Consider the following 26,543-nt stretch of genomic DNA (forward strand, 5'->3'; position numbering starts at 1 on the left):
GAGATGATGCTTGACGTGTGTGCGTCAATTTGCACTGATAGAACCCCCATTATGCTCGAAAACAAATCAGGATTTGCCACCGTCGTGAAGAAAAGGTACCCCTTATCACAGTCATGCATTGTGTGTTGCATCGTCATGCACTTGCCGTGAAGACGTTGCCGGCAAAACTGAAGGATGTTTTATCTACTGCTGTGTGCACAGGGAACTTCATCAGAGGACGTGCTCTGAATCACCACCTCTTCCGAGCTTTTTGCGAAGAAACCTGAGCCGAGCACAATGTTCTTCTTTTCCACACGGAAGTGAGGTGGCTTTTTCCATGGGCGCATACTTGCTCATCTCTTAGAACTGCGGGATTTTATATCACGCAATTTCTTCGAAACCAAGGCAGTGTAACAGCTGACTACTGTGAGAATCGAGAATTCATTCTCTTATTGGCGTACCTGGCAGATGTGTTCACACATCTAAACAAATTGAATGTCTATTCAAGGAGCAGAGATGAGCATGATGTTATCCGCCTTCATCCGGAAAATTATAGTTTGGATAAAGCACGTCGAGAAAGGAAATTCTGCTAACTTTCCTTCTCTTGATGAGGCTGATGGTGTGGAAGAAGGAATGTCCATCGCGATCGAAGTGAAAGAGCATTTGCAGGACCTGATTCAATCTTTCCAAGGATACTTCTCTGGGGGGATCTAGGAGTGTTGCGGTTTGGGGTCGGAAGCATTGTAAATCAAACAAACTTATTGACCTTTATTTTTTAGTGTAAAGCATTCTATTTTGTACATGGTGGAAAAAAAATGTTCAAACTTATCTTGATCTCGAGTGTGTCTTCTATGATCTTGGCGATACTAAAGCATGTTCACTTGGCAGTGAGGCATTTTCTGATCTAACTGACTCGCTCAATGACCCCCTTTTCCCAATTGTTTTTCAAAAAGCTCTGGACCTTCGCTTTAAAAATAAAACTTTACAAACACATGGGAGGCTTTGGCTTCACATTTTTATATATTTTAATTTATCTTATTTATGGTGAGGACACTATGTTATTCAACGCACCATTATTTAACACATCAGGATTTAGATGTGAACTTTACTTTTGTGACTTGACTGCAGTCCTGTTTGACACCAAAATGTATTTTATAGCTTTGATATGCTTTTGAAAGAAAACCTGAATGTATCGTATGTTGCAGCTCCAGTTAAACTTTTATCATTCTCTTTTGGGCAGGATTTGAAGTACCAGGCACAGGATAACTTCATGATGATGGATGATGCTGTGTTGTGCCTCTCCTTCAGTCGGGACAGCGAAATGTTGGCATCTGGAAGCCAAGATGGTAAAATAAAGGTAATGTCATATTACTCTGCATTGTACATTGTATACAAGTCTTATTACCTTTGCCACCGAAGGTGGATGGAGGTTATGTTTTCACCCCTGTTTGTCTGTCTGTGAACAATATATATATTAAAAGGTTGTGGACGGATTTGGACGAAATTTCGCAGAGAGGTAGCGTATGTGACAAGGACAAAATTATTAGATTTTGCTGAAGATCCGGATTCAGATCCGGCTACGAAAGTTTACGTGATTCTTCACCATTGAGAGATAGGGCATAAAACGATACATAGCATGATATCTCAAAAAATTATGAACGGATTTGGATCCAAACTTGGTGGACAGATTGGGTGTGTGACAAAGACTAATCAATTCGATTTTGGTGAAGATCTGAATATGGATTCGGATACAATAATTATTTGATTTTTGAAGTGATTCTTCACCATTGAGAGATTGGGCGAAAAGCAACATATAACATGATATTTAGAAAGTTATGGACGAGTTATGAATAAACTTTGTGTACGAGTTGGTTAGGTGACGAGAACAAGCCGATTCGATTTTGGTTTAGGTCCAAATCTAGATTCAGCCCATCAGTGGGATATAAACCATAAACTGTTCAGCCTGCTGGAGGTATACGCAATACTGAGTGCCCTTCTAGTTGGATAAGTGCTGATGTGTGCTTGGATGGAGGTACATTGTTCCTGTGAGATATTCAAATATGCAGATCAATGTTTTTTATTTATTTATTTATTTATTTATTATAATTCATTCAGGTTTGGAAGATTCAGAGTGGGCAATGCCTCCGGAGGTTTGAGCGAGCACACAGTAAGGGTGTGACATGCTTGAGCTTCTCAAAGGATAGCAGCCAAATCCTCAGTGCGTCCTTTGACCAGGTCATCCGGTAAGTCTTCAGACACCGAGCTAGAATTAGAGGAACTCTCCACTCCACCCATCTTGGAATGCTCCCTGCCCCTTTAAAAGCTGGGAGGGTTCGTTTGGGATGGTTCTCTGCCCATTTTTAAAGCTCCGTCGTGCAAATCCACCTCAGCTCAGATAAATCGATGGATGGAGACCCTCGATATCAGACATGAGATCAGGGCCGTCTCTCTTGACATATCTCAAACATTCGATGCAGTCTGGCATCCTGCCTTACACTCCAAACACTCTGCGGACGGGATCCAAGGCCAACTCCACACATGGCTTACTGACTTCCTCTACCCTTGTAGTCAGCGTGCGGCTCTCAACGGAACCCTTTCTTCTCCTCTTCCTGTCAAGGCTGGAGTACCCCAAGGCAGTATTCTCCGTCTCCTGTTATTCCTAATCTTCATCAATGGTCTCACTGACTCTCTCAAATCCTCTTTATCTCTTTGCTGATTACTCCACTCTCTGTCGTGACATCCCTCCTCCTTACAGACCTCCCTCTCCTCAGACCTTGACAAAATCACAATCTGGTCAAACACTTGGAATATGTCTTTCAATCCTGAGAAATCCCACTCGGTCTCTCTCTCCAAAAGGACCATACCGCAAATTCTCCCATATACATACTTGATAACCCTCTCAGAGGCTCAGTCACCCAAACTATTGGGTCTCACTCTCAGCCATGATCTCTTGGGCAAGCTACATTTCAATGTTGCCCTCCACCCCCGCCCGACTCGCAGTTAATGCCACCCACCCCACTCAAGTCCCCTTCTGAATTTCACTTGCACCTTGCCCTTGTTTATTTCAAACTATGGATCTGGTACTTGATACTGTATTTCATTTGGGCATAATTACACTCGTTTGATTTCCCATTGACAAATGCCGTGCATACGGGCAATGCGCCTTTCTTTCCTTAGAGTGCATGGCTTGAAGTCTGGAAAAACTCTGAAAGAGTTCAGGGGTCACACTTCATTTGTGAATGAATCTGCGTTCACTCAAGATGGACACCACATCATCACTGCTTCTTCTGATGGCACCGTTAAGGTACCAATAGTTACCATGTCAGTTATTGTTATAATATTACTGTGATGTTTTTGTTGGGGTGGGGGGAGGATGTCGAGGTGGTTGGTAGGCATGGACTGTGGAATCTGAAATCGCTTGTTTTTAGTGGTTTGTGAATTTCTGATCTGAAGGATAATTTACTAAATATTCATTTAGATTGCTGCTTTAATGGGGCTTGCAGGGTTGGCAAACTAGTTTTTCCTCACCTCTAAGTTGTCTTGTCTTATTTTGTGGTTTTTTTTTCAACACAATAGTGAGCTTCCCTAGTGGGTAGCCATGGAACTTCTGCGTAATGTGAAATGTGACCACCAATATTGTTGTAGCCGCGCGGGTCGTCCGGGTGTGCTGTTGCGAGCCTGATCATGGGTCAATCCACACCGATACCGTGCCAGTAGGCCAGTCGAGTCAGCTGATGTGTTACACTCTCGGTGCGGCATGCCTGATCCCTAATTACTGGCTGAGCGAGGTGCACGGCATGGTCTGGCTATATACGGTGTTGGTTGCCGTTCCCAATTAGCCCTGAAGCAGACCTACCCAAATGGCAATGACGATCACGATCCAGTTCAAATGCATCCCTAGACCAGGTTGGTTTAGTGGTACACATGGAATGGAATACGAAATAAGAAATAACAACAATCAAACCGACAATAAACCCCTTCCCACCCAACCGATACTTGTGCCCAGGAAACCAACAACGAATGGAAAATGCCTTAATTATTTATTTTATCATGCCCCCATTAATACTACAAATGATAGACAACAGCAAGGTGTCCACAAGACAAAAATACCGGGAGATGTCTGACAGGTCACCACAGGATTTGAGGAAGCATGAGCAGGAACCGATGCCGGTGGTAGCTGGGTATAAGTATTGTCCTGTCGCCGGCGAATAAGACCGCCTGGTGATTTACAGCCGAACTGCTTTTAATTCCTGATGTGGCACCCAAAAAAATGGTGGTTATTTTACACACGTGGGATGAAGGGATACGAGACGTTTAGCTGAACAGAACACACGGGTATATTCCGAAACCACAAAACATGCAAACATGACAGTAAATGGATAACCAATAACGATTTAATGAAAATAAATCAAAGATGAAATGAAAGTTGTGGTTAAAAACTAATTCCCTACTTTTAGGATCCTCACACGCTGACTCAGATGGACACACTAGGGAAAATGAAATAAAATAAAACCCCTTTTGTAGATGCACTTATCTGTGTCCCAATTGTCTTTCTGAGGAAGAGAGTGGTGGAGATGGTGAAACCCAGGACCTCCTGTGCCGTAGTGCGCATGAAATGGCGACCGTCAATGCGCATGAAATGGCGACCGAAATGGCGACCGCCAATGAAAACCCCGCGTGTCGAAGGCAAGTTGTGAAGACGGCTTCCTCTCGGTTTCCCCTCACCTCCGCCCTTGGGACAAACACGGCGGCCTTCAGCCCACCACGAGCCCAGCAGTCACAGCTTTTTTGTACTTGTCACACCAGCTCTCCTAAGCGCACAAAATACACCAGCACACGATCGTCCATGATCAGAACGAAATATGGCGCCTTCCCTCTCTGAGAAGACTCTTCTTCTTCACTCCTGACGTCACCCCGACCAATGGCGAACCTCCTTTAGACATCGCCTCATGCTCGGCCCACGTCCTCGGGGCCAATTCTGTCCTTCAAGGGCGTGGCCTGCCATACTGTTCATAGAGCCAGCTTAGCTTGGCTTTTTGCCAGCGTAGTTGTTGTCACTTAAAGGTGGCTTTCATGGCCGGCCGTGGTAAATTAAATTTAAAGGTGGTGCAAAAACGTAAGGGAAAGATTTACAGGGGGGTAATTACGCACTGGGGGAAACTAGCCTTAGACCCAAGGTTTTTTTATTTTTTAATACAACATCGAGGCTCGTGTAAGAGCTAACATTAATCACAAAAAAACAAACGGACACATAAAACATATAATAAAGGGAGCGGGAGACAAGATTGGGAGAGAGAGGGGGAAGCACACAAGTACAACAGCATAGAACAGGGACATCGGGAGATCTGTGGGAGGGAGAGGGCTTGGGGGGGAGGAGGCGTGGGAAGGGGGGGTTGGGGGGTGGGAGAGGTATAAAACACATCTACTGTGTGTGTGTGTGTGTGTGTGTGTGTGTGTGTGTGTGTGTGTGTGTGTGTGTGTGTGTGTGTGTGTGTGTGTGTGTGTGTGTGTGTGTGTGTGTGTGTGTGTGTGTGTGTGTGTGTGTGTGTGTGTGTGTGTGTGTGTGTGTGTGTGTGTGTGTGTGTGTGTGTTATAATATAATATCATAATAATATTGTTATTATTGATGCTTCACAAGCATCATTCTTTGGAAGGAGTTTCTGTAATCTCTTTCTTTGGCTTACATACAGCTTGTGCACCATCGGGTAGCTCTTGCCTGTGTCCTGCTACCATTCTCTGCACCATTATAATACAACAAATGATGCTAATTATGTTGATAGCAATTGCATTTACCCAAATGATCTGGAGCTCTTACTTGTACCTTGCACACCCTTCGAGCACCTGACATAGCTTTCTTACTTTCTGAAACTCCATCCAGATGTGGAGCTTCAAGACGGCTGAGTGTGTGAACACATTCAAGTCTCTGGGGGGCGCGGCAGGTGCCGATAGCACAGTCAATAGTGTTCACCTGGTGCCAAAAAATGCTGAGCACTTTGTTGTGTGTAACCGCTCCAATACCGTCGTCATCATGAACATGCAAGGCCAGGTATTTGCCCATATACCCAGCAAGTATAAGAATGCAAATAGGTATTCAGACTGATTCACTGTGCTATAGATGATGTTTGTGTATAACTATAAGGTGGTGACCAGTCTGTAATGTCATTGCAATGAATCTTTCCTCAATTCTCGCAGATTGTAAGAAGCTTCAGCTCTGGTAAACGAGAGGGGGGAGACTTTGTGTGCTGCTGTCTGTCGCCACGTGGTGAATGGATCTACTGTGTGGGAGAGGACTTTGTGCTGTACTGCTTCAGCACTGTCACTGGCAAGCTGGAGAGAACCCTCACAGTAAGTGTCTTGAAGCGGTTGCATGGATTTATCAGGATGCTCTTTATAGAAGCATTTTGCTGACAAGGATGTGTTTTTAGCCACGTCGCAGATGCTGCTAATAGAGTGCCCTCTGCTGTTGTTGTTGTTCTTCTTGTTCTTGTTCTTGTTCTTCTTGTTCTTGCAGAGAAGACAAAACCTCAAAGCTCCACCCATTCTGGGAACCATAGCTCCACCCATTTTGGGAGAGGCTTCATATAAACAAATATCCACCATTTTATTAACTCGCATAGCTTTGAGGCCTGTTTTGTAGGCCCGTGGTGTCTTCCTCTCTCACACAGTTTTATTTCAAATCAAATTCGATATATCATTTCATTTTTCACAGTCGCTAACATAGTTTTAGACTCGGTTGAAAAAAAACGGGAAGAAAATACGATGAAAGTTGCCCTTTATAGAACGAAATGAATTCTCAAAGGCCTGTAACTTCAAGTCCATTGAGATATATATTTTTTAAATCGCGGCATGGTCAGTCATACACCGCCCGAAATAACAGACGGGAAAATGCCGAGATATATTAAAAATTCGTCCATTTGATGACGATCGTCACGATGAAATATTTAATTTATACGTCGTCACAATAATGTGGAGAGAGGAGCATAGCTTCGTTCACGTGTCGCTACACACGGGAAATTGCCGAGATATATATTTTTTTAAATCGCGGCATGGTCAGTCATACACCGCCTGAAATAACAGACGGGAAAATGCCGAGATATATAAAAAATTCGTCGCCACACACGGGAAATTGCCGAGATATATTTTCACTTTGCACAAAAATAACATCAAGTAATCGAATCAATAGGAATGTCCTGTGCCTATAACATCGACGTTATAGGCACAGCTGCATCTAGGCATTGTGTAACATCGACGTGGCTTTTGTTTTAATTAAAACTTTTTGTACTTGTTATGATTGAAATACCACTTGATCTCAACTTGCTCGGGCTTGATTAAAATGTCATGTCAGATCAGCACTGTATGTTTTATTACCCTGCGCCCGTGAAGCGAAAAACAGGGTTAGGCATTCGTTTGCGTCCGTACGTGAAATAATGATTAAAAAAAAAACATTTTCTCGGCAACCATTGGTCCGATTGACACAAAATTTTACGATAGGAGGCCTACGTCTGTATAATTTTTTATTTATAATTATGATGTCATAGGTCACGTGGTACGGACGCCATCTTAGAAAAACGTTACGCCTCCATATCTCCGAAACCACTCAATAGAAAAAAAAAATTAAACAAGGCGCATTGCCAAGTACTCCCCATGGGGGAATAAGATATGTTAATGTCATCAATGCCTTCATTATTACGTCGTAATTCGACAAGTACAACGCTTCATCCGATCAGTATGAAATCTTTTTCTCTAAAATTGTTCGTCCGATTGATATTTTTCATTTTTTACCATAGGAGCGCCTCCACATGTAGAGTTTTAGTGATAATTATGATGTCATAGGTCATGTGGTGCAGGCTTCATCTTGTTAAAAACAAAAAACGTTGTACCTCTGTATCTCCGAAACCGCGCCATGGAAAAAATTGAAACGTGGCTCATTGTAAAGAACTCCGCATGGGGAATAAGTATTGTTAATAATGATGTCATAATTCGACAGGGACAACACTTGGTCTGATCAGTTCGAAATTTTTGGAGCGTGATTTACGCAACAATGATATTAGAGAATGTAAATTTATAATGTCATCGCCCACGTGGTCTGGCAGCCATTTTGGATCAAAGAAAAAAAATATTTCAGAAACAGACGAGTTGGCTTGCACCAAGTTGACTGCAGGGTAAGTATTCTGTGAATACCATCTAGTACTAGTTACTTTCTGCTTTCATGGATTGCTCATAAATGAATGGCTTGCCAAGCTCGGTCCATGTAGTCAAGAAGGAAACACAATACAGACTGAAATGATCATGTTACTAAAAGAAAGAGGCACCAATGTGACAACGTTTAAAGACTGTCTCTGCCCTTGCGTTTAAAGGTGATGAATTTTCCTGCGTTTAAAATCACTAACAGGTACCCTCGGTAATTCCTCGAAATGTAAAATTTGACTCCAACAATATGATGCAAGGAACAGTTAAATATCATGGGAATTTAATATTGTCTAGCTATGTGCTTCCCAAAGAGGTTGCTTGATTAAATCAACCCATGCCTCCCCACCAAGCCCAAGTCCACACCCCACCCCAACCCCCAACCCCAAGTCGCTACCGATGCAACTTTGCAAGGATTATACTGGGTGGTTTGCCATTACCTTCCCAGCATTCAGCTGGAATTTGTTTTGGATGTCTCCGACAACTCACCTACTCTTTGAGAAGAACATCATGGGATCTTTAATGTCGACCAATTCATGCCAGTAGATGAGACAACCATTTAATGTCCATTTGAGCGACGGCACACACATTGAGGAATCGCTCTGCCTGTGAAACACCAGGATGACAGTTTATAGCTGGGTTGGGATTCAACTCCATGCTGCATAGGTTAGAGAGTGTGCATACCTCTAGGCCATCATGCCAGCCCAGAGAAACACAAGGCAAAGGAAAATCAGGATTGATGACAAGGACTTGAAAGTTTGAAGGATCATTACCTCCAACACCAAAGGTGGAAGGAGGTTACGCTTTCACCTGTCTGTTTTTGTCTGTGAGCAGGTCATCTCAAAAAGTTATGGACGTATTCGGATTAAACTTGGTGGACAGGTTTGGTGTGTGAGAAGGATCAATTGATTCGATGTTGGTGAAGATCCGGATATGGTAACTAGCTCACCTGGACTTTAGTCCGGTAGCTTATGAGATCGAGCAGTGTCCGTAGGTAAGTCATTCAGTCAGTCAGTCAGTCATGACACTACGCCTCCACCATGCTTCACACTTCACAGTGTTAACAACAGTTGACACACTCGTTTTTGACCAGAGGTCAGAGCTGTGTTCCTGTAAATATCTTCTGAGCTTTGATACTGTCTGGGTACATTGCACTGCCACTCGTAATGTTAATGGTCTACACTCTATAGGTTACACTCTTGGACTGGCCATAATATTTCCTCTGTGCTCGCAAGCAGCATCTTATTACCTCCGCCACCAAAGGTGGATGGAGGTTATGTTTTCACCCTTGTCTGTTTGTCTGTCTATTTGTGAACAAAATATCTCAAAAAGTTGTGGACGGATTCGGACGAAATTTGACAGATATGTAGCGTACGTGACAAAGACGAAATGGTTAGATTTTGGTGAAGATCCAGATCCGGCTACTAGAAAATTTTAAGTGATTCTTCACCATTGCGAGATAGGGCCAAAAATGATGTATAGCAGGATATATCAAAAAGTTATGGATGGATTTGGACGAAACTTTGTGGACCGGTTGGGTGTCTGAGAAAGAATCGATTCGATTTTGGTGAATATCTAAATATGGATTCGGATATGAGAATTATATAATTTTAAAAAGTGATTCTGCACCATTGAGTGATATGGCCAACCAGGTGGAGGTATGCTCTCTACTGAGTGCCGTTCTAGTTGTGAGTGGAATGCTCTCCAATGCTCCGTCTTGAGAGGCTTGCATCCATTGTGCTGGTGTTCTCAAACAAATCATGATTTCCCTTCACCTTGTATTTTTCTGGGCTGGCAGGAAGGCCTAGAAATATGTACTATCCTCTAAGCTGTTTCGCCTATGTTTGAATCCCGACCCGGCTATAAGCTGTCATCCTGGTGTTTCACAGACAGAGTGAATCATCAATGTGTGTGTTGTCCCTCGGATGGACGTTAACCTGGGCGTTCCATATGCTGGCATTAGTTGGTGGACGGTGCCCATGCAAGTCTGTTGGCTCCTGCCTTTTTTAATTGTTTATTTCCTAACCCTGCAGGCTCTGATACATTTGTGGAATCGTAAGTCAATGCTTATTGCAAATGTTCTTGTTTTTAGGTACATGAAAAAGATGTCATCGGAATCACACACCATCCCCATCAGAATCTCATTGGTACATACAGTGAAGATGGACTCCTCAAGCTATGGAAACCTTGAAGTTTCATCTTCTAATGCTGTTGTAATACTATTTCCTGATATCGCAAACTGTGCTTGAAACTTCTTCCGAGGCTCCCACCAAGTGGACTTGTGCTGTCATCTCAAAGCAATGTCGACTACCATTTGCTGCCTTTTGGGTTTCCTCCATTAAAATTCTTCTTTTCTGATATTGTAATGTTTTAAAAACATCTTCAGTGTTTTGTATAACTAGAAAGTTGCCCTTGCCCGCACGGGATTCGAAATGGGGGCGGCATAAATGCAAATGGCATCTGTCATCAAGCCAGAAAGCTTGGAGGTACAATTCCCATTTATTGCCACATCTGATGCAATTTAAATGCTCTAATGGGGGTGACGTACTCCACGTGAAACTGTTTGTTTGATTTTATGTAGCTTTTTGATGCCTCGGTTCCGTAATAATTAGTGTTGGTGTCAAAGCCAGTGACCAATTGCAAATTAATAGTAGGATTACTATAGATGTTCATTTAACTCTAAGGCAAGAAAAATATTAATCACTACCTGTGTTGCAGGTATAAACTATTTCCGGTACATTTTCAGATACTTTTCTCCATAATCCAAGTCTCTATCTCAGTAAATGCCTCGAAGTTTATTTCTTTCTTTAAACCCCGTGCTGCCATTTCTCCATCTAGATGTCGTATTCTTGTGTTGTTGCTCAGGGTTATTAAAGGATTTTTGTTTTGGAAGATGAGGCACAATTTGGAGATTTCCTGTCTGAGTTCCTCGTGATGACTCCATCCTTGCTTTTTGCTTATTTGGGGTCATTGTGATGACTCCGATGCCATATTTGGTCTTCCATTTGCTTATTTTTGCTAATGTTAATTTTGTTATTGACTTGTAATTTGATGCATGAAAGATGAACAACAATAGTAAGAGCAAGGAATCAATGGAGTTAGAGTGAAATTCTTTGAGAACCCAAAGAAAAGGTTAGCCAGTGCTAGTTACTTCCACCAAAGGTGAACGGAGGTTATGTTTTAACCCTTGTCTTTGTCTCTTAGCAGGATATCTCAAAACGTTATGGATGGATTCAGACAAAATTTGGTCGACAGGTTCGGTGTGTGACAAGGAAGAAGTGATTCGACTTTGGTGAAGATCTGGATCGAATCCTATAATTTTTAGTGATTCTTCACCATTGAGTGATAGGACCAAAAACGACATAGAGCATGATATTTCAAAACGTTGTGGACGAGTTATGACAAAACTAGGGGGATGAAGTTTGGAGGTGACAAGAAGAGTTTGGTTTCGATTTTTGGTTCAGGCCTGGATCCAGATCCGGCCTCCGTGGGATACAAAATGTAAACTGTTCAGCCTGGCAAGGTATGCACTCTACCAAATGCCGTTCTTTGTATTTGTAATAAATAGTTTTCCCTTTAACCCTTTAACCTCCAATTTCTTTGCAATTTGTTGCACATGTTTTGTTTAACATTTGTTGTTCACTTTGGTTAAACACGAAAGCAATTAGTCGGTGATCTTATGGATTTAATCAGCCATTGTGGATTCACGAGTCCATTTAAATATGGAGAATGGTTTTTATTAGTTGATTCACAATGAGAAAGCAACTTTGACAAGGGGATGCCTGATTTTTATTCCCATTGCTGTTCAAAACAAATTTATATCGAGTATTGGTTCTCGGCCATTTCGCATCTTGAATTCTTGAATGCTTCAGTGCTCTTGAAATCATGATCTCACACCAGCCTTTCAATAGAACAGCTTGCTTCATGTTCCTCCATCCAAAACACTGCTTCCTGCCTCTCGACACCTCCGGCTTGGGATCCTAGGATCCTGGGTTCGAATCCCAGTATTAACGCCAGGGGGGTTCACTCAGCCTGTCATCCTTCCGAGGTCGGCAAATTGAGTACCACCTTGCTGGGATGAATGATCACGGTGTGTACCCCGGTTTAGAATAGGTACACTGTATCCCTGTGCATCGTAAAGCCCCAGTCATACCGGATTTGAGTGGCCACGAATCGCCCCGATCTGGCGATTCCCCGCACCAACACGACTTTTCGGCAAGATCGGCTGTAAATTTTCCCAGTCATACCAAAACACCCCTGCCACGACTCACGTATGATCGCGCCGTGACCGCCGCGCCGACAAAGCCCGATCCGCCAAGTGTGCGGCAAGATCGCCACAAGTCCTAGCCCGTGCCCACACGTCTTCGCCCCGATCCACCCCGATCCCACTACGACCTCACTACGCACGCGTACGTGCCCACCCGTCCTTGCCCTATATAAGAACGGCCAAGAATCACGCCGACCTAACTACGATCTTAAAATTCAGACGACGCTAATTCACGTTATTTTTGTATGTCGTTTATATAAATCATCAACTCCAAGCCTTCCAATGATGCCGCCAGCCAGGAAGAGGGGGAGGGGAACCAGGAAGACGTGCACAATCACGCGGCCGCCGTGACCAGCTTGGATGTGATCGATGTGACCAGCTTGGAATCAGGAGATGAAATGATTTCGCCGCCGGGGATCGCCTATATATACCCGGTCTTGTGACAGGTCGTACTGGCGCCTACTGGTGCTTACTGCATGCTTACGGCAGTCTTGGCGGAGTCTTGTTAATTCGTGAGAGATCGGCAATGATCGTGAGTCGTTGTACTGCTGCACGAACGTGGTCGGGACGGATCGGGCAATTCTTGGAAGATCGTGATGGCGGTCGTACGGCATCCATGTGAGGACGTACGGTGGTTGTCTCAGTGCTTGCTGGATGCGGAGCGAATCGTGGCAGCCAAGTTTCCCGACCGCCGCAAGACACTCCACGACCATTTTCCCGATGCCCACACGTGCCCGTACGACACCCTCCAGACAGCAGCAAGAGTTTGAAAAACGCCACGAATCGCCACGATAATTTTGAACAGTTCAAAATTGTCGGGGCGGCTTCCCGTCTCGACCCGAACTGCCAAGTACACCCCCGATCATCCAGGAATCGCCAGGACCCCAATACGATCTGGCCAAGAATGTCGCCCCGATCTTAGGTCGTGGCGATTCTTGGCCTGAAAATGGCCGGTATGACTGGGGCTTTAGAGGCGACCAAGGGTTGGCGTCAGGAAGGGCATCTGGCCATAAAAACATTGCCTCAAACAGGGAACCATGATTGTCATGGGGCCCGCAAGGCTAACCCCCGCTCCAGCGAGGAAAATGGCCTGAAAACGATCGTTCATAAATTGTAATACAACGAACTCATGAGATCACAAGAAGCAACTTTCAGAACCACGTTTTACACTTAAACTCCATGCTACGTGTCAATGTGTCAGGTTGATGTTTACAAACTCCTTTCCATCCGGATTAACCTTTTTCCTAATTCCTATTTCTATCACCTCTCACAGTAAATAAATCCGTGTTAAGGTGTTGGTTATAATCGGGCTTCCTACTGCGTGGATCTCTTCTCCTGTATAAAAAAAAAAACCACCTTTAGAGGCCATTTTTCCCCGCAAGCGGGGGTTGGCCTTTTTCGGGAACTGTGGTTGTTGTTGTTTTTCAGTCCCCTTTTTGAAGCAATGTTTTACGGCCGGATGCCCTTCCTGACGCCAGCCCTTTTTGCCGCCTTTAACGACAAGCAGGGAATTACCAGTGAACTGGTACTCAATTTGCCGACCTCAGAAGGATGACAGGCTGAGTCAACCCCCCTGGCGTTAATTCAGTGATTGACCGGGATTCGAACCCAGGATCCTAAGCCGGCACCCTAGCCGCTAGCCCAACACCAGGGATCCTAAGATCCTCCTGTATAATGAGGTTTAATATGCACTCTAACGTGGAGATCACCCATTGGCCCAAGGAATGGATGGGTGTAACTGTTGGGTGTTTATTTTGTAATTACGTCGATCAAATCTAGCTATCCCACGGTGTATGACCCAATTCAGCCCAGCTCACATGTACACACGAGAAACGCCATGACGTGGTGGTGGTGGTCCAAGGGTCTGGCCAACAAAGGGGATTTATGGAGGGGTTGCCCCCAAAATATGTAGGTATTTACTTTTTTCTCCGAAACACACATGATTTCGATGAAACTTGATCATAACTATCACCCGTTAGGTACCAACGGTCTACGGGGAGGGAAGGGGGGGAGTTACCACAGGGAGTTACCCCCACTCCCCCAAAATAGGTATTTTGTTTGTTTTGTTTTAAGTCATGATTACGTTAGTATGATTGTACATGTTTCCCTGTCTCATAGCAACCACTGAAATTGGTTTTAAATACCATGATACTGTTTAAAATACCTTTAGTCGGTGTAGTAGACTGCTGATCAAGAATTACCTCAGGTGTACCATGAATCAAGCAAGGCTCAGCAACTTGGCAACCTTGCCCATAGAAAGTGATATTGCCCATAAAATAAACATTCATGAGATTTTGAATGATTTTGCCACACTTAAAGCAAGGAGGGCGATTTGTACATTCCAGTACTAGTAGGCCCGTTGGTTCATATGTCCGATTGAGATGAAACTTTCAGGGCAGGAGTGACACCCATGCAGAATGGTTTTTATGATTGTGACGTCATAAGTCACGTGGTATGACAGCCACCTTCGATTAAACACAAATAATTAATAAATAATTTCTCAAACGGCTGAATGGAAATTTTTTTGAAACTTGTCTGTCAAGTACTCCCAAATGGGAACAAAAGCATGATGACATCATAGGTGAAGTGGGATACCAGCCAAAAATGTTTTAATCAAATTCCTTATCCTAAAAATCTGAAATTGCATGCACATGATCAATGTCCCATTTGTATTGAAATATTAAATTTATGACATCATAGGTCACATGGTTTACCACGAGTCAACCAAGGATTTAACCTAATACCTTAAAAAGCATCTTCTCCCAAACCATCAAATTGATCGACTCAAAACTTTACGTGTCATTGACTCGGCATGGCGATTAAAAGATTATCAAGAAAACATAATTTGTCACATGGCGTGGCAGCCATATTGGATTGAAGGAAAATATTAATTATATCACCGAAATAGGAAAATATTAAATAATTACCCTATCGATGCGAATTTTTACAAATATCATCTAGCACTATTGCTGCATATAGTTTGAAAATGATATCGTAGGTCATGTGGTTTGGCAGCCATCTTGGATAGAAAAACTAACCTTATCCAATCAACACGAAACTTCACAAACGTGATCTCCTACCCATACATATGCAGAGTGTACAATTTTTTAAGGTAATATGTCACTTGGTGTGGCAACCATAATAGCTTGAAAGCCGATATTTAAAAAAAAAAATCCATTCTCTGAAACTTCACTGATCGATGTGAAACCTGCCATGGCTGGTGAAAATATGATACTTAAAAACAGCTGAAGGGATTTAAATCAAACTTGTTTATTTTTAGGACAGTGAACGAGGGCGTCTACCCATTGTGGGACGATGCGGAGGTATATTGGTGACAGTCGCATTGCTCTAGTTCTTCATATCATTAGTATAAATAAATGCTTTGTTACAATGTTATCGTTTTTTATTTTATAATTGGAATACCATGCCAGGCAAGGACCTATTAAACTGCTCGAGTCACCTTAACATGGCGTGCATACGCATGGGAATTATTCCGGATTATTTGCAGTTGAGTCTAATCATCTCAGGACATCATATCTAAATATATTCTTATTTTGAACAGCTTCCAGGGCTCTGCTGCTGGGCCCACTGGGGAAGTTTAGAGCTCTTTCATGACCCAAAAGGAATTCCTGACTATGCCAGTGCCTAAAGGTGGTGCTATTTTTGACCTTCGCCCCGAACACCACAAACCATCACTACGCCACTGGGTGGAAGTACACAAGCAGCAAGTTCTCAGGAGCAGAAACCAAAGTAATATCTGTAGAAGAGAACCAATCTTACGGCACGATTTGATTGGGTCAATTTGAGGTCAGATTGGGAGAGTTGACAAGTCGGATTACTTTGGATTCAATTCTATCCAGAAAGTATGTTGAGCTAGAACCTCCCCAGATGTAAGAGCAATACTCCATAAAGGATCGATTCTTCCTTGTATATAGGTGAACCAACTGTACAGAGAAGAACCTGAGTTTCTTCGAGGCAGACAGCTATTTGCGTAATGTGTGGATTCCAGGATAAAACCGAGTAGATTTATTGTATCACATTGTGTAATTGTGGAGCTTTCAAAGGAGATTGGTTTGTTGGAGTTTTACAGAGATGGGAAGAAATTGAGTTTTAAAAGCATTAAACTTAACCTGATTACATTTGCCCCACTGGGAAATCTTGTCCAAATTCGAATTTAAAGAGGTGGCTGTGATGAAACGAAATGTAGATCAAGTGAGGGAAGATGGGAAAAACATAGGAATGTAATGTCGATCATCAGCATACGAGTGCGTTTGGCTATTTGTAGAAGAATAAATGTCATTGATGAAAAGAAGGAAGAGTGCTGTAGACCGAACAGAACCCTGAGGGGCACCGCTGTTGATCGGGAAGGAGACACGGGTTGAACCGTCAACAATTAGAGATAGAGCATCAGAGAGAAAGCTCGATATGAGAGAGCAGAGCAGAGTGAAGGAAGGAAGCCAAAAACGGAAAGCTTGGATATCAGACCCCGATGCCAAATTCTGTCAAAGGCTTTTGAGATAAAGGCCTACAACAAAGGCTTCCCCAAAGTCTGAAAAATTATCACTGGTAGATCTTGCCTTGGGAAAGCCATATTGATGGTCAGATAGAAGACTGCGAGATTCATGATGCTTGAGGAAATGGGAATTGAGAAGACAAAGACATTGGAAATAGTAGAAGTCAGAGCAATAAGACGGTAGTTGGAAGGGTTTGAACAATCACCCTTCTTTAAGATAGGCTGTACAAACGTTACGCCTAGGTCCCCCGTCGGGGAAGTGATGTGAGTTGACAAAGTGGAAGACGCAGAAAACATGCTATGATATGATATTTCGTTCACAAGGTTCAGACATATATATGGTGGCGGCCATCTTGGATTTGGACGTGGCGACCCAATTTTCAATAGGCTTCTTCCTTATGCCTAAATACACCCACACACCAGATTAGAAGTTGGTACTTCGCTTATTTCTTAAAGATATTTCGCTCACAAGGTTGACATATATATGGTGGCGACCATCTTGGATTTTGACGTGGCGACCCAATTTTCAATAGCGTTCTTCCTTGTGCCGAGGTACACCCACACACCAAATTAGAAGTTGGTACTTCGCTTATTTTTCAAGATATTCAGCTCACAAGGTTCAGACATACATGGCGGTGGCCATCTTGGATTTTGACGTGGCGACCCAATTTTCAATAGGCTTCTTCCTTATGCCTAGATACACCCACACACCAGATTAGAAGTTGGTACTTCGCTTATTTTTTAAGATATTTCACTCAAGGTTGACTTATATATGGTGGTGGCCATCTTGGATTTTGAGATATTCCGCTCTCAAGGTTCAGACATACATGGCATCAGACATACATGGCGGCGGCCATCTGGATTTTGACGTGGCGACCCAATTTTCAATAGGCTTCTTCCTTATGCCTAGATACACCCACACACCAGATTAGAAGTTGGTACTTCGCTTGTTTTTCAAGATATTCCACTCTCAAGGTTCAGACATACATGGCGGCGGCCATCTTGGATTTTGACGTGGGTTGCACCCACACACCAAATTCGAATGCGGTCCTTCGCTTACGCACGCCCACCCGCATGCACGGACGGGAAAACCATAGTCCCCCTTTCGCTCCGCGGTGCGACGGGGTACAATGAAGGCACGTTTCCAGGAAAGAGGAAAAGTTTGGATTTTTTAACAAAAACGAAGCTAACGAGCAACTACGGGTGGAAGTTCTGAAGCACACACTGTGTCTAGACAGAGGAGTACTTTTTTGACTGCATGAAGAGATTACAGGGAGTGACATGGGATTGGCAAGGGGTGAATCAAAGGAAGATACAATGTTAGAATCATCCAGTGTGGAATTGGAGGAAAAGAGAACCAAAAAGAGTTGCTTTATCAGTCGGAGCGACAGCATCATCATCAGAACGGAAAAGCAAATGGAAGGTAGAGCGACAGAAGTTGAGACGAGAGCTTGACATTTACTTTGGATAAAGGAATGCTTTGGCTCACGAATATCATGTTTGCAATGATTTCTGGCAGACATGAAAGCTGAATGCGAGTCGGAGGAAGAAGAGTTTTTCCATGTCCGATATGCCGCATCTCTTGCACGAATGGCTGCAGAGCAGGAACTTGAAGGAGAAGGGGATATAAAATTCCATTCCTGCAACAATAACTTCAACTGTACGTCCAGCAGAGATAGAGGCATCGCCCAAGGAGAGGCAGTTAGAAATCTGACTCCAGAGAAAGTCAGAAAACAAGTTTTGTAAACCAGTCCAGTCAACGCTATTGAAATGCCAATACTGGTGTTTAGTCGGAGCAGTTAGAGGAGGAGTGGCGGTAAGTAAATTGTGGCCAGAAGAACCAATTGGAGGTGAAAACTGTGTGGCTGTAACGCAACGGATTGGAGGTGAAGAACAAATCCAAAGTATTGGAATAGTGGTCATGACGATCTGGGATACGGGTAGGGTCATTGATAATAACCAACAACAATCTATCATTAACTTACCCCCAAACATGCAACGTTTCCTTCCCTGCTGTTCGCTCGTGGCCAACTGTGGTCCGTTACCGGCATGTTCGCCCACGACTGATGCTGAATCCACAGCAGGTGCTTGTAAACTCCATTGCTAGTTTCCTTTATTGTTGGGTAAATGCAACCAAGCAGTTGAAAATACAGTAAAGGTTCATTGATTTGCAATTTGAACTCTTGCCAGAACATTACATCCAAAAAAATGTTGCAACAAATAACTCGGCAAAACCACTGTCCACTAGACCGATACTAAGTGCAATATACAAAACTAAAGATGCTCTTCTACATCCACTTATTTCACACTGCAGGCCCAACCACTAGTGAAATAACATGCAACTTAAATAGGACAAATTGTACTGACAGATGTTAGGAGGTTTGACATTGGACACCAGTCTGTCGTGGTCCTCTGTCATCATCCTCGTCGTGATACGCTTCACCATTGTAATGGCGATGGCGCTCTTGTCTTGGATCGATGTCGACCAACATCGCCTCCTCCATATCATCCGAGACCATCATTTCATGTCGTGGGGGCAAAAGAGATTCCAGCTGAGCCAACTTCTCTTTAGGCAGGAAGCCAGAATCAGGGAAATTAACCTGCAGCAAGCACACATTCAAAACGCTTTATACTCCCTCTTAGACAAAGAAACAAGTTGTCAAACATCAGTTTTAAAAGGAAACCAAAAAATTTGGTTTCAAATTTCCCAAATGTTTTGTCCCCCCCCCCCCCCCAAAAAAAGATTTGCCCCAAATGTTTTGATCAAATGTAGCACCATTTGCGACACGCTCGCACACCCCCCGTCCAACCTAAAAAATGCATCGCCGCATTAAACTCCAAGAGCACATGCTTCACTTCCACTTCATGCCCTGATTGCTTCAGCAGCACACACTCGTCTATTTTAAAGACTGCGACAAGTAAAGGATCGTGGAGTCACCAACCATGGTTTCACCATTATGAGAGCTTGCCCAGCTTCAGCTAATATGCGACATGAACTGTGCTTTTTAAAATTATATATTATATACACATTATACATACATACAACATGCATTTTAAGGCCATTTTCCCTGCTCGAGCGGGGGTTAGCCTTGCGGTCCCCATGACAATCTTCTCCATTTTGCCCTATTTTCTGCATCTCTCCTTGTTAACCCCCCCCCCCCCCCGCCCACATTTCTTTTTCCACCATCTTTAGCTAAGTCTTTCTCGGTCGTCCCCGTCCTCTACTTCCTTCTACATTCATTTCCATCACTCTTCTAAACCAGTCACTTTCATCCTTCCTCAACACATGACCAATATATATACATTTGTATACAAAGTCGAGGCTCGTGGAAGAGCCAACACATAAAACACAAAAACAAACAGATGCATAAAACATATAATAAAGGGAGTAGGAGGGAGCCTAGAGGGGGAGAATGAAGCACACAAGCAACAGTAGAGCAGGGATATCGGTAGATTTGTGGGGAAGGGGTGGCAGTGGGGAGCAGTTGGGGGTTGGAGAATGGGGGGAGAGGGGTCAAGGTTTCGGATGGGGGAAAGATAAGAGATGGAAGTGAACAGCTGTTTTGAAGACCTGGATGGAGGAGTGGGATTGAAAAGAGTGTGGGAGTTTGTTCCAAAGGTGGGGAAAAAGAGGAATGAAAGAGTGAATGTGAGCAGAGTCTTGATTTGGGCAGTTTCACCAGAAGTGTTACTGACAGATCTTGTGCATCCTGCAGGAATATTAGGGGGACAGAGCACAGATACAGCTGGGGGAGCAAGGCCGGAGAGGAGTCTGTAGAAGGCAAAGACCAGCAACCTTCCTGCGGTGAGTGAGTGAAAGGCTCTCAGAGTTAGCTTCATCGCGGGAGATTCCAATGATCCGAAAGCGCTGGTTTCTACATACAGCGGGAAGCCGAGCTAGGTGTGAGGCAGGAGCACCAGCCCAGAGGGGAGAGCAGTATTCCATTGAGCTGTGGATGAAAGCCTTGAATGTGTGGTGAAAAGCTCAGGTGTGCCAAGGAAGGACTACGCATGATGGAGGATGCCCAGTGACTGGCTTTGGAGGCCAGCTTGGAAATGTGGTTTTCCCAGGAAAGATCATGGCAGATAGTGAAACCCAAAAGCTTGAGTGACAGAACCTCAAGAGGATTGTCAAGAAAGTAGATGGGAGGGTTTTCCAGAGGGTATTTTCGGAGAGACATAGTAAGAGAGATTTGTCAGGATTGAAAGACATGTTCCATGTGTTTTTTTTTTGTTTTTTTTTGTATACAAGATCGAGGCTCGTGAAAGAGCTAACATTAATCACACAAAAAGACAAACCGACACACAAAACACAAAAAACAAGGGGAGCGGCAGACAAGATGGGGAGAGAGGGGGAAGGACACAAAAGAGAGGGGGAAGAGTGGGAAGGACACAAACACAACATTTGAGAGCAGGGACATCGGGAGGACTTGGGGGGAGGTGGGAGAGGATTAAAACATATGAACACTGCAAGGACTCTGGGGTGAATTACCGGGGGTAGAAAAGATCAAGGTTTTCGATGGGGGAAGATAAGAGATGGTGGTGAACAGCTGTTTTAAAGACCTGGAGGGAGGAGTGGGATTGAAGGGAGTGGGGGAGTTTGTTCCAGAGGCGGGAGAAAAGGGGAATGAAAGAGTGAAGGTGAGCAGAGAGCCTAGACTTTGGCAGTTTAACCATAAGAGGGTTGCAGGCAGATCTTGTGCGACCTGAAGGAATATTGGGGGGACAGAGCACAGAGAGAGCTGGGGGAGCAAGGCCGGAGAGGAGTCGGTAGAAGACAGAAAGACCACCAACCTGCCTGCGGGGAGTGAGTGAAAGGCCCTCGGCGTTGACTACATCGCAGGAGATTCCAATGATTCTGAAAGCTTTGGCCTCAACAGCGTGAAGCCGAGCAAGGTGTGAGGCAGTTTTACCAGTTTGTGATTTTATCCAGGTCTGCAGAGAGTGAAGAGGCTGCTGCCTGCCGATCTGAAGGTTGAGATAGAGAGCGGCAGAGAGTGGAGTCATCAGCAAAGAGATTGAGAGGATTTTCCAGAGAGTCGGAGAGATCATTGATGAAGACTAAGAAGTACAGGGAAGTCTACATCGGAAGAAGTGCAGGGCCCAGAACACTGCCTTGAGGAACTCTAGCCTGGACAGGAATGGGAGATGAGGGAATCCCATTTAGAGCCACATGTTTACTATGACAGGAGAGGAAGTCAACAAGCCATGTGTGGAGGATTCCATGGCTACCATAGGAGGAGTGTTTGGTGAGTAGAGTGGTGTGCCAGACCGTATCGAAGAAACGAGATACATCAAGGGAGACAGCTCTGATTTCCTGTTTGGCGTTGAGGATCTCCATCCATTGTTGAGACAGCAGAAGCAGCATGTCCAGAGTAGAATGACCTGGTCTGAATCCAAATTGATGATCAGAGATCAAGCCATTGGAGAAGAGGAATTATTTAATTTATATCAGAAGTGATGATGGATTCCATGACCGTGATGATTATGGCAAGCAGGCTGATTGGTCTGTAGTTGCAAGGATCTGTTTTTTGTTTTTTTTTGTATACAAGATCGAGGCTCGTGCACGAGTGAATACCAATCACAAAAAAAAAAAAATGGACACAAAACATACAATAAAGGGAGTGGGAGACAAGATGGGGAGAGAGAGGGAAGCACACAAGTACAACATCAGAGAACAGGGACATCGGCAGATCTGTGGGAGGGATAGGGCTTGGGGGGAGGAGGCATGGGAAGGCAGGGTGGGAGAGGTATAGAACGCATGGACACTGCTACAACTTTCAGGAAAGAAGTCGGTATTTCAAAAAAAGTGGATCTGGGGTGAATTAACTGGGGTAGAAGAGATCAAGGTTTTGGATGGGGTAAGATAAGAGATGGTGGTGAACAGCTGTTTTAAAGACCTGGAGGGAGGAGTGGGATTGAAGAGAGTGAGGGAGTTTGTTCCAGCAGTGAGAGTAAAGAGGAATGAATGAGTGTAGGTGAGCAGAGAGTCTTGATTTTGGCAATATCACCAGAAGAGGGTTGCGGGCAGATCTTGTGCACCTTTTTTGTGTAGAGCAGTAATGTTTGCTGATTTCCAAGATGCTGGCAGATGACATTGAGCAAAAGAGAGGGTGAAGAGAACAGAGAGAGGGAGTGAAAGAGCGGCAGAGCAGGATTTTAGGACCCATGGGCTGATGCCGTCTGGTCCAGTTGCAGAATCAGTCGGTGTTTGACAGAAACTTCTCCACCTTATCAGGAGAGAAGGACACAGAGTCCAAGAGCAGCTGGGTACGACTGGGTACGGTGGGTTCAGAGAGAGTTGGGTTTGGGACACAAGATTTTGAGGCAAACACAGAGTTGAGGCATTCGGCTTTTTCAGATGCGGAGTCAGCTGTGTAGCCGTTTGAGGCAAGGGAGGGATGGAGGAAGAACAAACACCAGACAGATTTGACCAGAAGCCACCAGGATTTGGAGGAAGACAGGTTTGAGAGTTCAGTCTTGAGAGTAGAGAGATCGCTTCCTGATTCTCCTAAGGGTAGACATACACTTGTTCCAAGCTTTGTGAAAGGAACTGAGATTGCCTTCAGTTGGATTAGCCTTCCAAGAGGCAAAAGCAAGTTGTTTCAGGGCAACTGCCTCACCACAAGATTCAGTGTACAATGGACGGGAGGAAGGGTAAGACAACTGAAGACGAGATGGGATAAATCTATGCATGAGAGAGAGCAGTTTACTTTGGAAGAATTCCCAGGATTGGTTGATGTCAGAGGCAGTAGAGATGGGAGACCAGTCCAGATGTTTGATGGAGACCATGCCAGTTGGCCTGAGTGAAATGCCAGACTCGACGACGCTGAGGAGGCTCTCTGAGAATGGCCAGAGAGATATCCACTTTAACAAGGAAATGATCAGATGAACGTTGTTACATAGTTTGAGACTATTCGTGGAGGACTGGTGTTAAAAAGTTCTCAAAAAAGAAAACTTTTAATTTCTCAAGGAAGTATTTTCACAATCTCCAAAGTCTCAGGCAACACCAAAAACTAGTGGAGAGATCTTTAAGTGTTTCTGTATTACTTGTAAAGTAAATGTGGACAAAACAATATAATAAACGAGATTCTGAAACCAAATTGGAATTCATCAAAGGCAGTTCACATCCGACCCTTCAGCCCGCAATATTATGACCTTGATTTTCTGGGATGTCAAGGGAATCCTGATACATTATTACCATCCCACTTTTCTCACTTCCTCTTGTATCCACACTGTCCCCACTGTCAGTGGGATATTTACCATGTACCCTTTAACCCTGCTCTTCCATGCAGCTACATTTCATGCACAAAAAATTGCAATGAAAAGCAAGGCAAGTAATTCCTCTTCTAAAGTTATGGAAATTTTTACACGTTTATTACAAGTTCCATTACACAACTTTAATAGCCAGTTCTATCAAAGCAAGTTAATCAAGCAATTAAGTCTGAAATCACACTCCCAATTCCCTTTTAATACACCCCAGAAAAATCACAAACCCAAAAGGTCATCGTTAGAGAGAAAGCAGAACAGTAATGGTTTATTAACAAGCACAAGTGCAAAAGGTGATTTCACAAGCTTACCTTAAACTGGATGATGAGGCGGCCCTTCTCAAAGGGATTGCGATAAATGGGCATTCCTTCATTCAAAACGCACTTCACATCACCGTGCTTCAAAACTTCACCTGAACACCCAGAAATCATGCCTGTCATCACCAGTCGGAATTACCAAATCCATACAAACCTATAGGGACCTGCACTCATACGATCCCGTGTCTCACTTTTCATTGAAGGAGCATCAGAGAGTAAGTATCATCAGCAATATCTGAAGGATCCATTGTAATCATCACTTGCTCACAGCAATTTAAATTGAATACAAGAAATCACATGAAAAAAAAAAAATTCAGTTGCAGAAAATTGTTGATTATCTGAAAACCTGAAATGTTACCTGGAGAAGTAGTAATGAGAATAGTCCTGTCATCCAGAGTCTCAACCTGCCTCTGAAACCCACAGAGAGCTTCCACAAGCTCAATTTCCAGCTGCATTATGAAGTCATTTTCACGCCTGCAGAAAACTACAATTACTACTTATAAGGATGCAAGCAAGTCTTCATCGAAGACGCCACTCGTCCCCTCACCCCACACTTTAAATGGGACGAAAGGAAAACGCTATACAAGCAAATAAATAATTATAATTTTTATTTATATACACGTGTGGATCAGCAAGCTACGCTCGCCTCACCACACGTCGCTACTGGGGTACAGGCTTGTTTTAACATAGGATCAGACCGTGCATGACACCATAATATGATGTCAGGTCATTGAAAGGATCAGACCGTGGGTCACAATTCTAAATTCCCAAAAAATAAAATATACTTCCTTGAGGGTGTCGACGGTGGAGGGGAGGGGGGTAATATCGCAAGTCACAAAACCCTTTGGGGAGGGGTGGGTATTGTTTTGTAATAACATTATTATTATATTGTTGCGGATCTCCCGAAGCCCGTTCCACGTTACAAAGGGGAGATTAAACCCCTTTTTTCCCCTTGGGTCTTCGTGTCCACGAGGCCGAATCGCCAATTCCGCAGCAAGTGTGAAAAAGGGTATCGGGTTGACGCCGCTCGTACCTTTAACCCACGCTGCCACGAAAGCGGGGACCGGACCTCGCACGAGCCACGCATAATCGAGCGGTATGCGTATCACGCGACTCGTGCCGTTACTTTTATGGCACCCGATTCGAGCGGTTCTATTCGTACCATGCGAGGCCAATTAATGGAAGGGATGGGAACGGTCAAATAAGAGGAATAACACAATATATTACACAATGTACAATGATTCGCAGAGACACAGAGCAGGCACTTAACCAATGTTAACTTATCCCCAGACACAGGGCCCACTCACGCACACGGGGAGAAGAAGAGAAGAAGTCCGCGCGCCAAACGCGCTTGGCGTCGTCCACTCCGGACAGCTCGCCCGGTGTGGCCCCCTGGCGGTCACGGCACATATGCAGGAGAAGGCAGGCAGGAGGAGATCGCGCGTCTGTGGCCCGGCACGGGGCATCTTCTCGAGCGCGGTTAATAGAGCGCAGAGCATGGGGCACGGAGCAAGTTCGTGTACAATCTCGATAACCGGCAATGCAATCGACTCATTCTCTTGCGCGTTCTCTCTCTCAGACTCAATCAATGCCTCGACCCGAAATCCAACTCACTCACAGGGGCTCCGACAACTTGAACTGACGAGCAACTCTCAACTCAATTCTCAGGCGAACTCCGAACTCTCTCTCACAAGGGCTCCGACTCAACTCAACTGAGGTGGGGGGTTCGGAGCAGGGTTTTATGGCTCCGCCCCGGCCTTACTTGAATGTTCCAAGCCCCACCTCTCATCGCCGTCGTTAGCCACTCCCCTCGAGCCCTGATTGGCGGCTTGCGCTTACCGGCCACTCCCTCTGCAGCGCCTCCCTTCGGCCTTGCCAGACTTGTTGAAGGCCTACCACGTGGCATTTCCAGCCCAAAAGACCACCCTACTCACGGGCCTGCTCAACGCAAAACTAACACAGGAAAGGTCTACGCTTACATTCACTAAGGAATAACTGAACTATCACGAGG

At 44.3% G+C, this 26,543-nt stretch overlaps 3 protein-coding genes across 5 annotated transcripts in view; 2 read left to right on the forward strand and 1 right to left on the reverse strand.

Moving 5' to 3' along the window:
* The window catches only part of LOC144890982 (protein FAM200C-like), a 1,200,974-nt gene extending 1,193,148 nt beyond the window's left edge, over window positions 1-7,826 (forward strand). The window contains exon 3 of the mRNA XM_078772874.1: window positions 7,813-7,826. The gene's annotated coding sequence lies outside the window, so the exon portion shown is untranslated. The remainder of the gene's footprint in view (window positions 1-7,812) is intronic.
* SMU1 (SMU1 DNA replication regulator and spliceosomal factor) overlaps window positions 1-11,070 on the forward strand; it is a 58,040-nt gene extending 46,970 nt beyond the window's left edge. For both annotated transcript variants that reach the window (XM_068106831.2, XM_068106832.2), the window contains exons 7-12: window positions 1,220-1,336; window positions 2,095-2,222; window positions 3,157-3,283; window positions 5,858-6,025; window positions 6,172-6,324; window positions 10,259-11,070. In XM_068106831.2, coding sequence (XP_067962932.1) covers window positions 1,220-1,336; window positions 2,095-2,222; window positions 3,157-3,283; window positions 5,858-6,025; window positions 6,172-6,324; window positions 10,259-10,357 — 792 coding nt within the window. In that variant the 3' untranslated portion in view covers window positions 10,358-11,070. The remainder of the gene's footprint in view (window positions 1-1,219; window positions 1,337-2,094; window positions 2,223-3,156; window positions 3,284-5,857; window positions 6,026-6,171; window positions 6,325-10,258) is intronic.
* Window positions 11,071-19,042: 7,972 nt separating this feature from the next.
* Window positions 19,043-26,543, reverse strand: part of DNAJA1 (DnaJ heat shock protein family (Hsp40) member A1) — a 35,697-nt gene continuing 28,196 nt past the window's right edge. For both annotated transcript variants that reach the window (XM_068106833.2, XM_068106834.2), the window contains exons 7-9: window positions 24,891-25,006; window positions 24,527-24,627; window positions 19,043-19,546 (exon numbers count right to left, since the gene is read on the reverse strand). In XM_068106833.2, the coding sequence (XP_067962934.1) occupies window positions 19,319-19,546; window positions 24,527-24,627; window positions 24,891-25,006 (445 nt within the window). In that variant the 3' untranslated portion in view covers window positions 19,043-19,318. The remainder of the gene's footprint in view (window positions 19,547-24,526; window positions 24,628-24,890; window positions 25,007-26,543) is intronic.

This window comes from Myxine glutinosa, chromosome 2 (assembly GCF_964187855.1).
Source record: "Myxine glutinosa chromosome 2, kmMyxGlut1.1, whole genome shotgun sequence".
NCBI lineage: Eukaryota > Metazoa > Chordata > Myxini > Myxiniformes > Myxinidae > Myxine > Myxine glutinosa.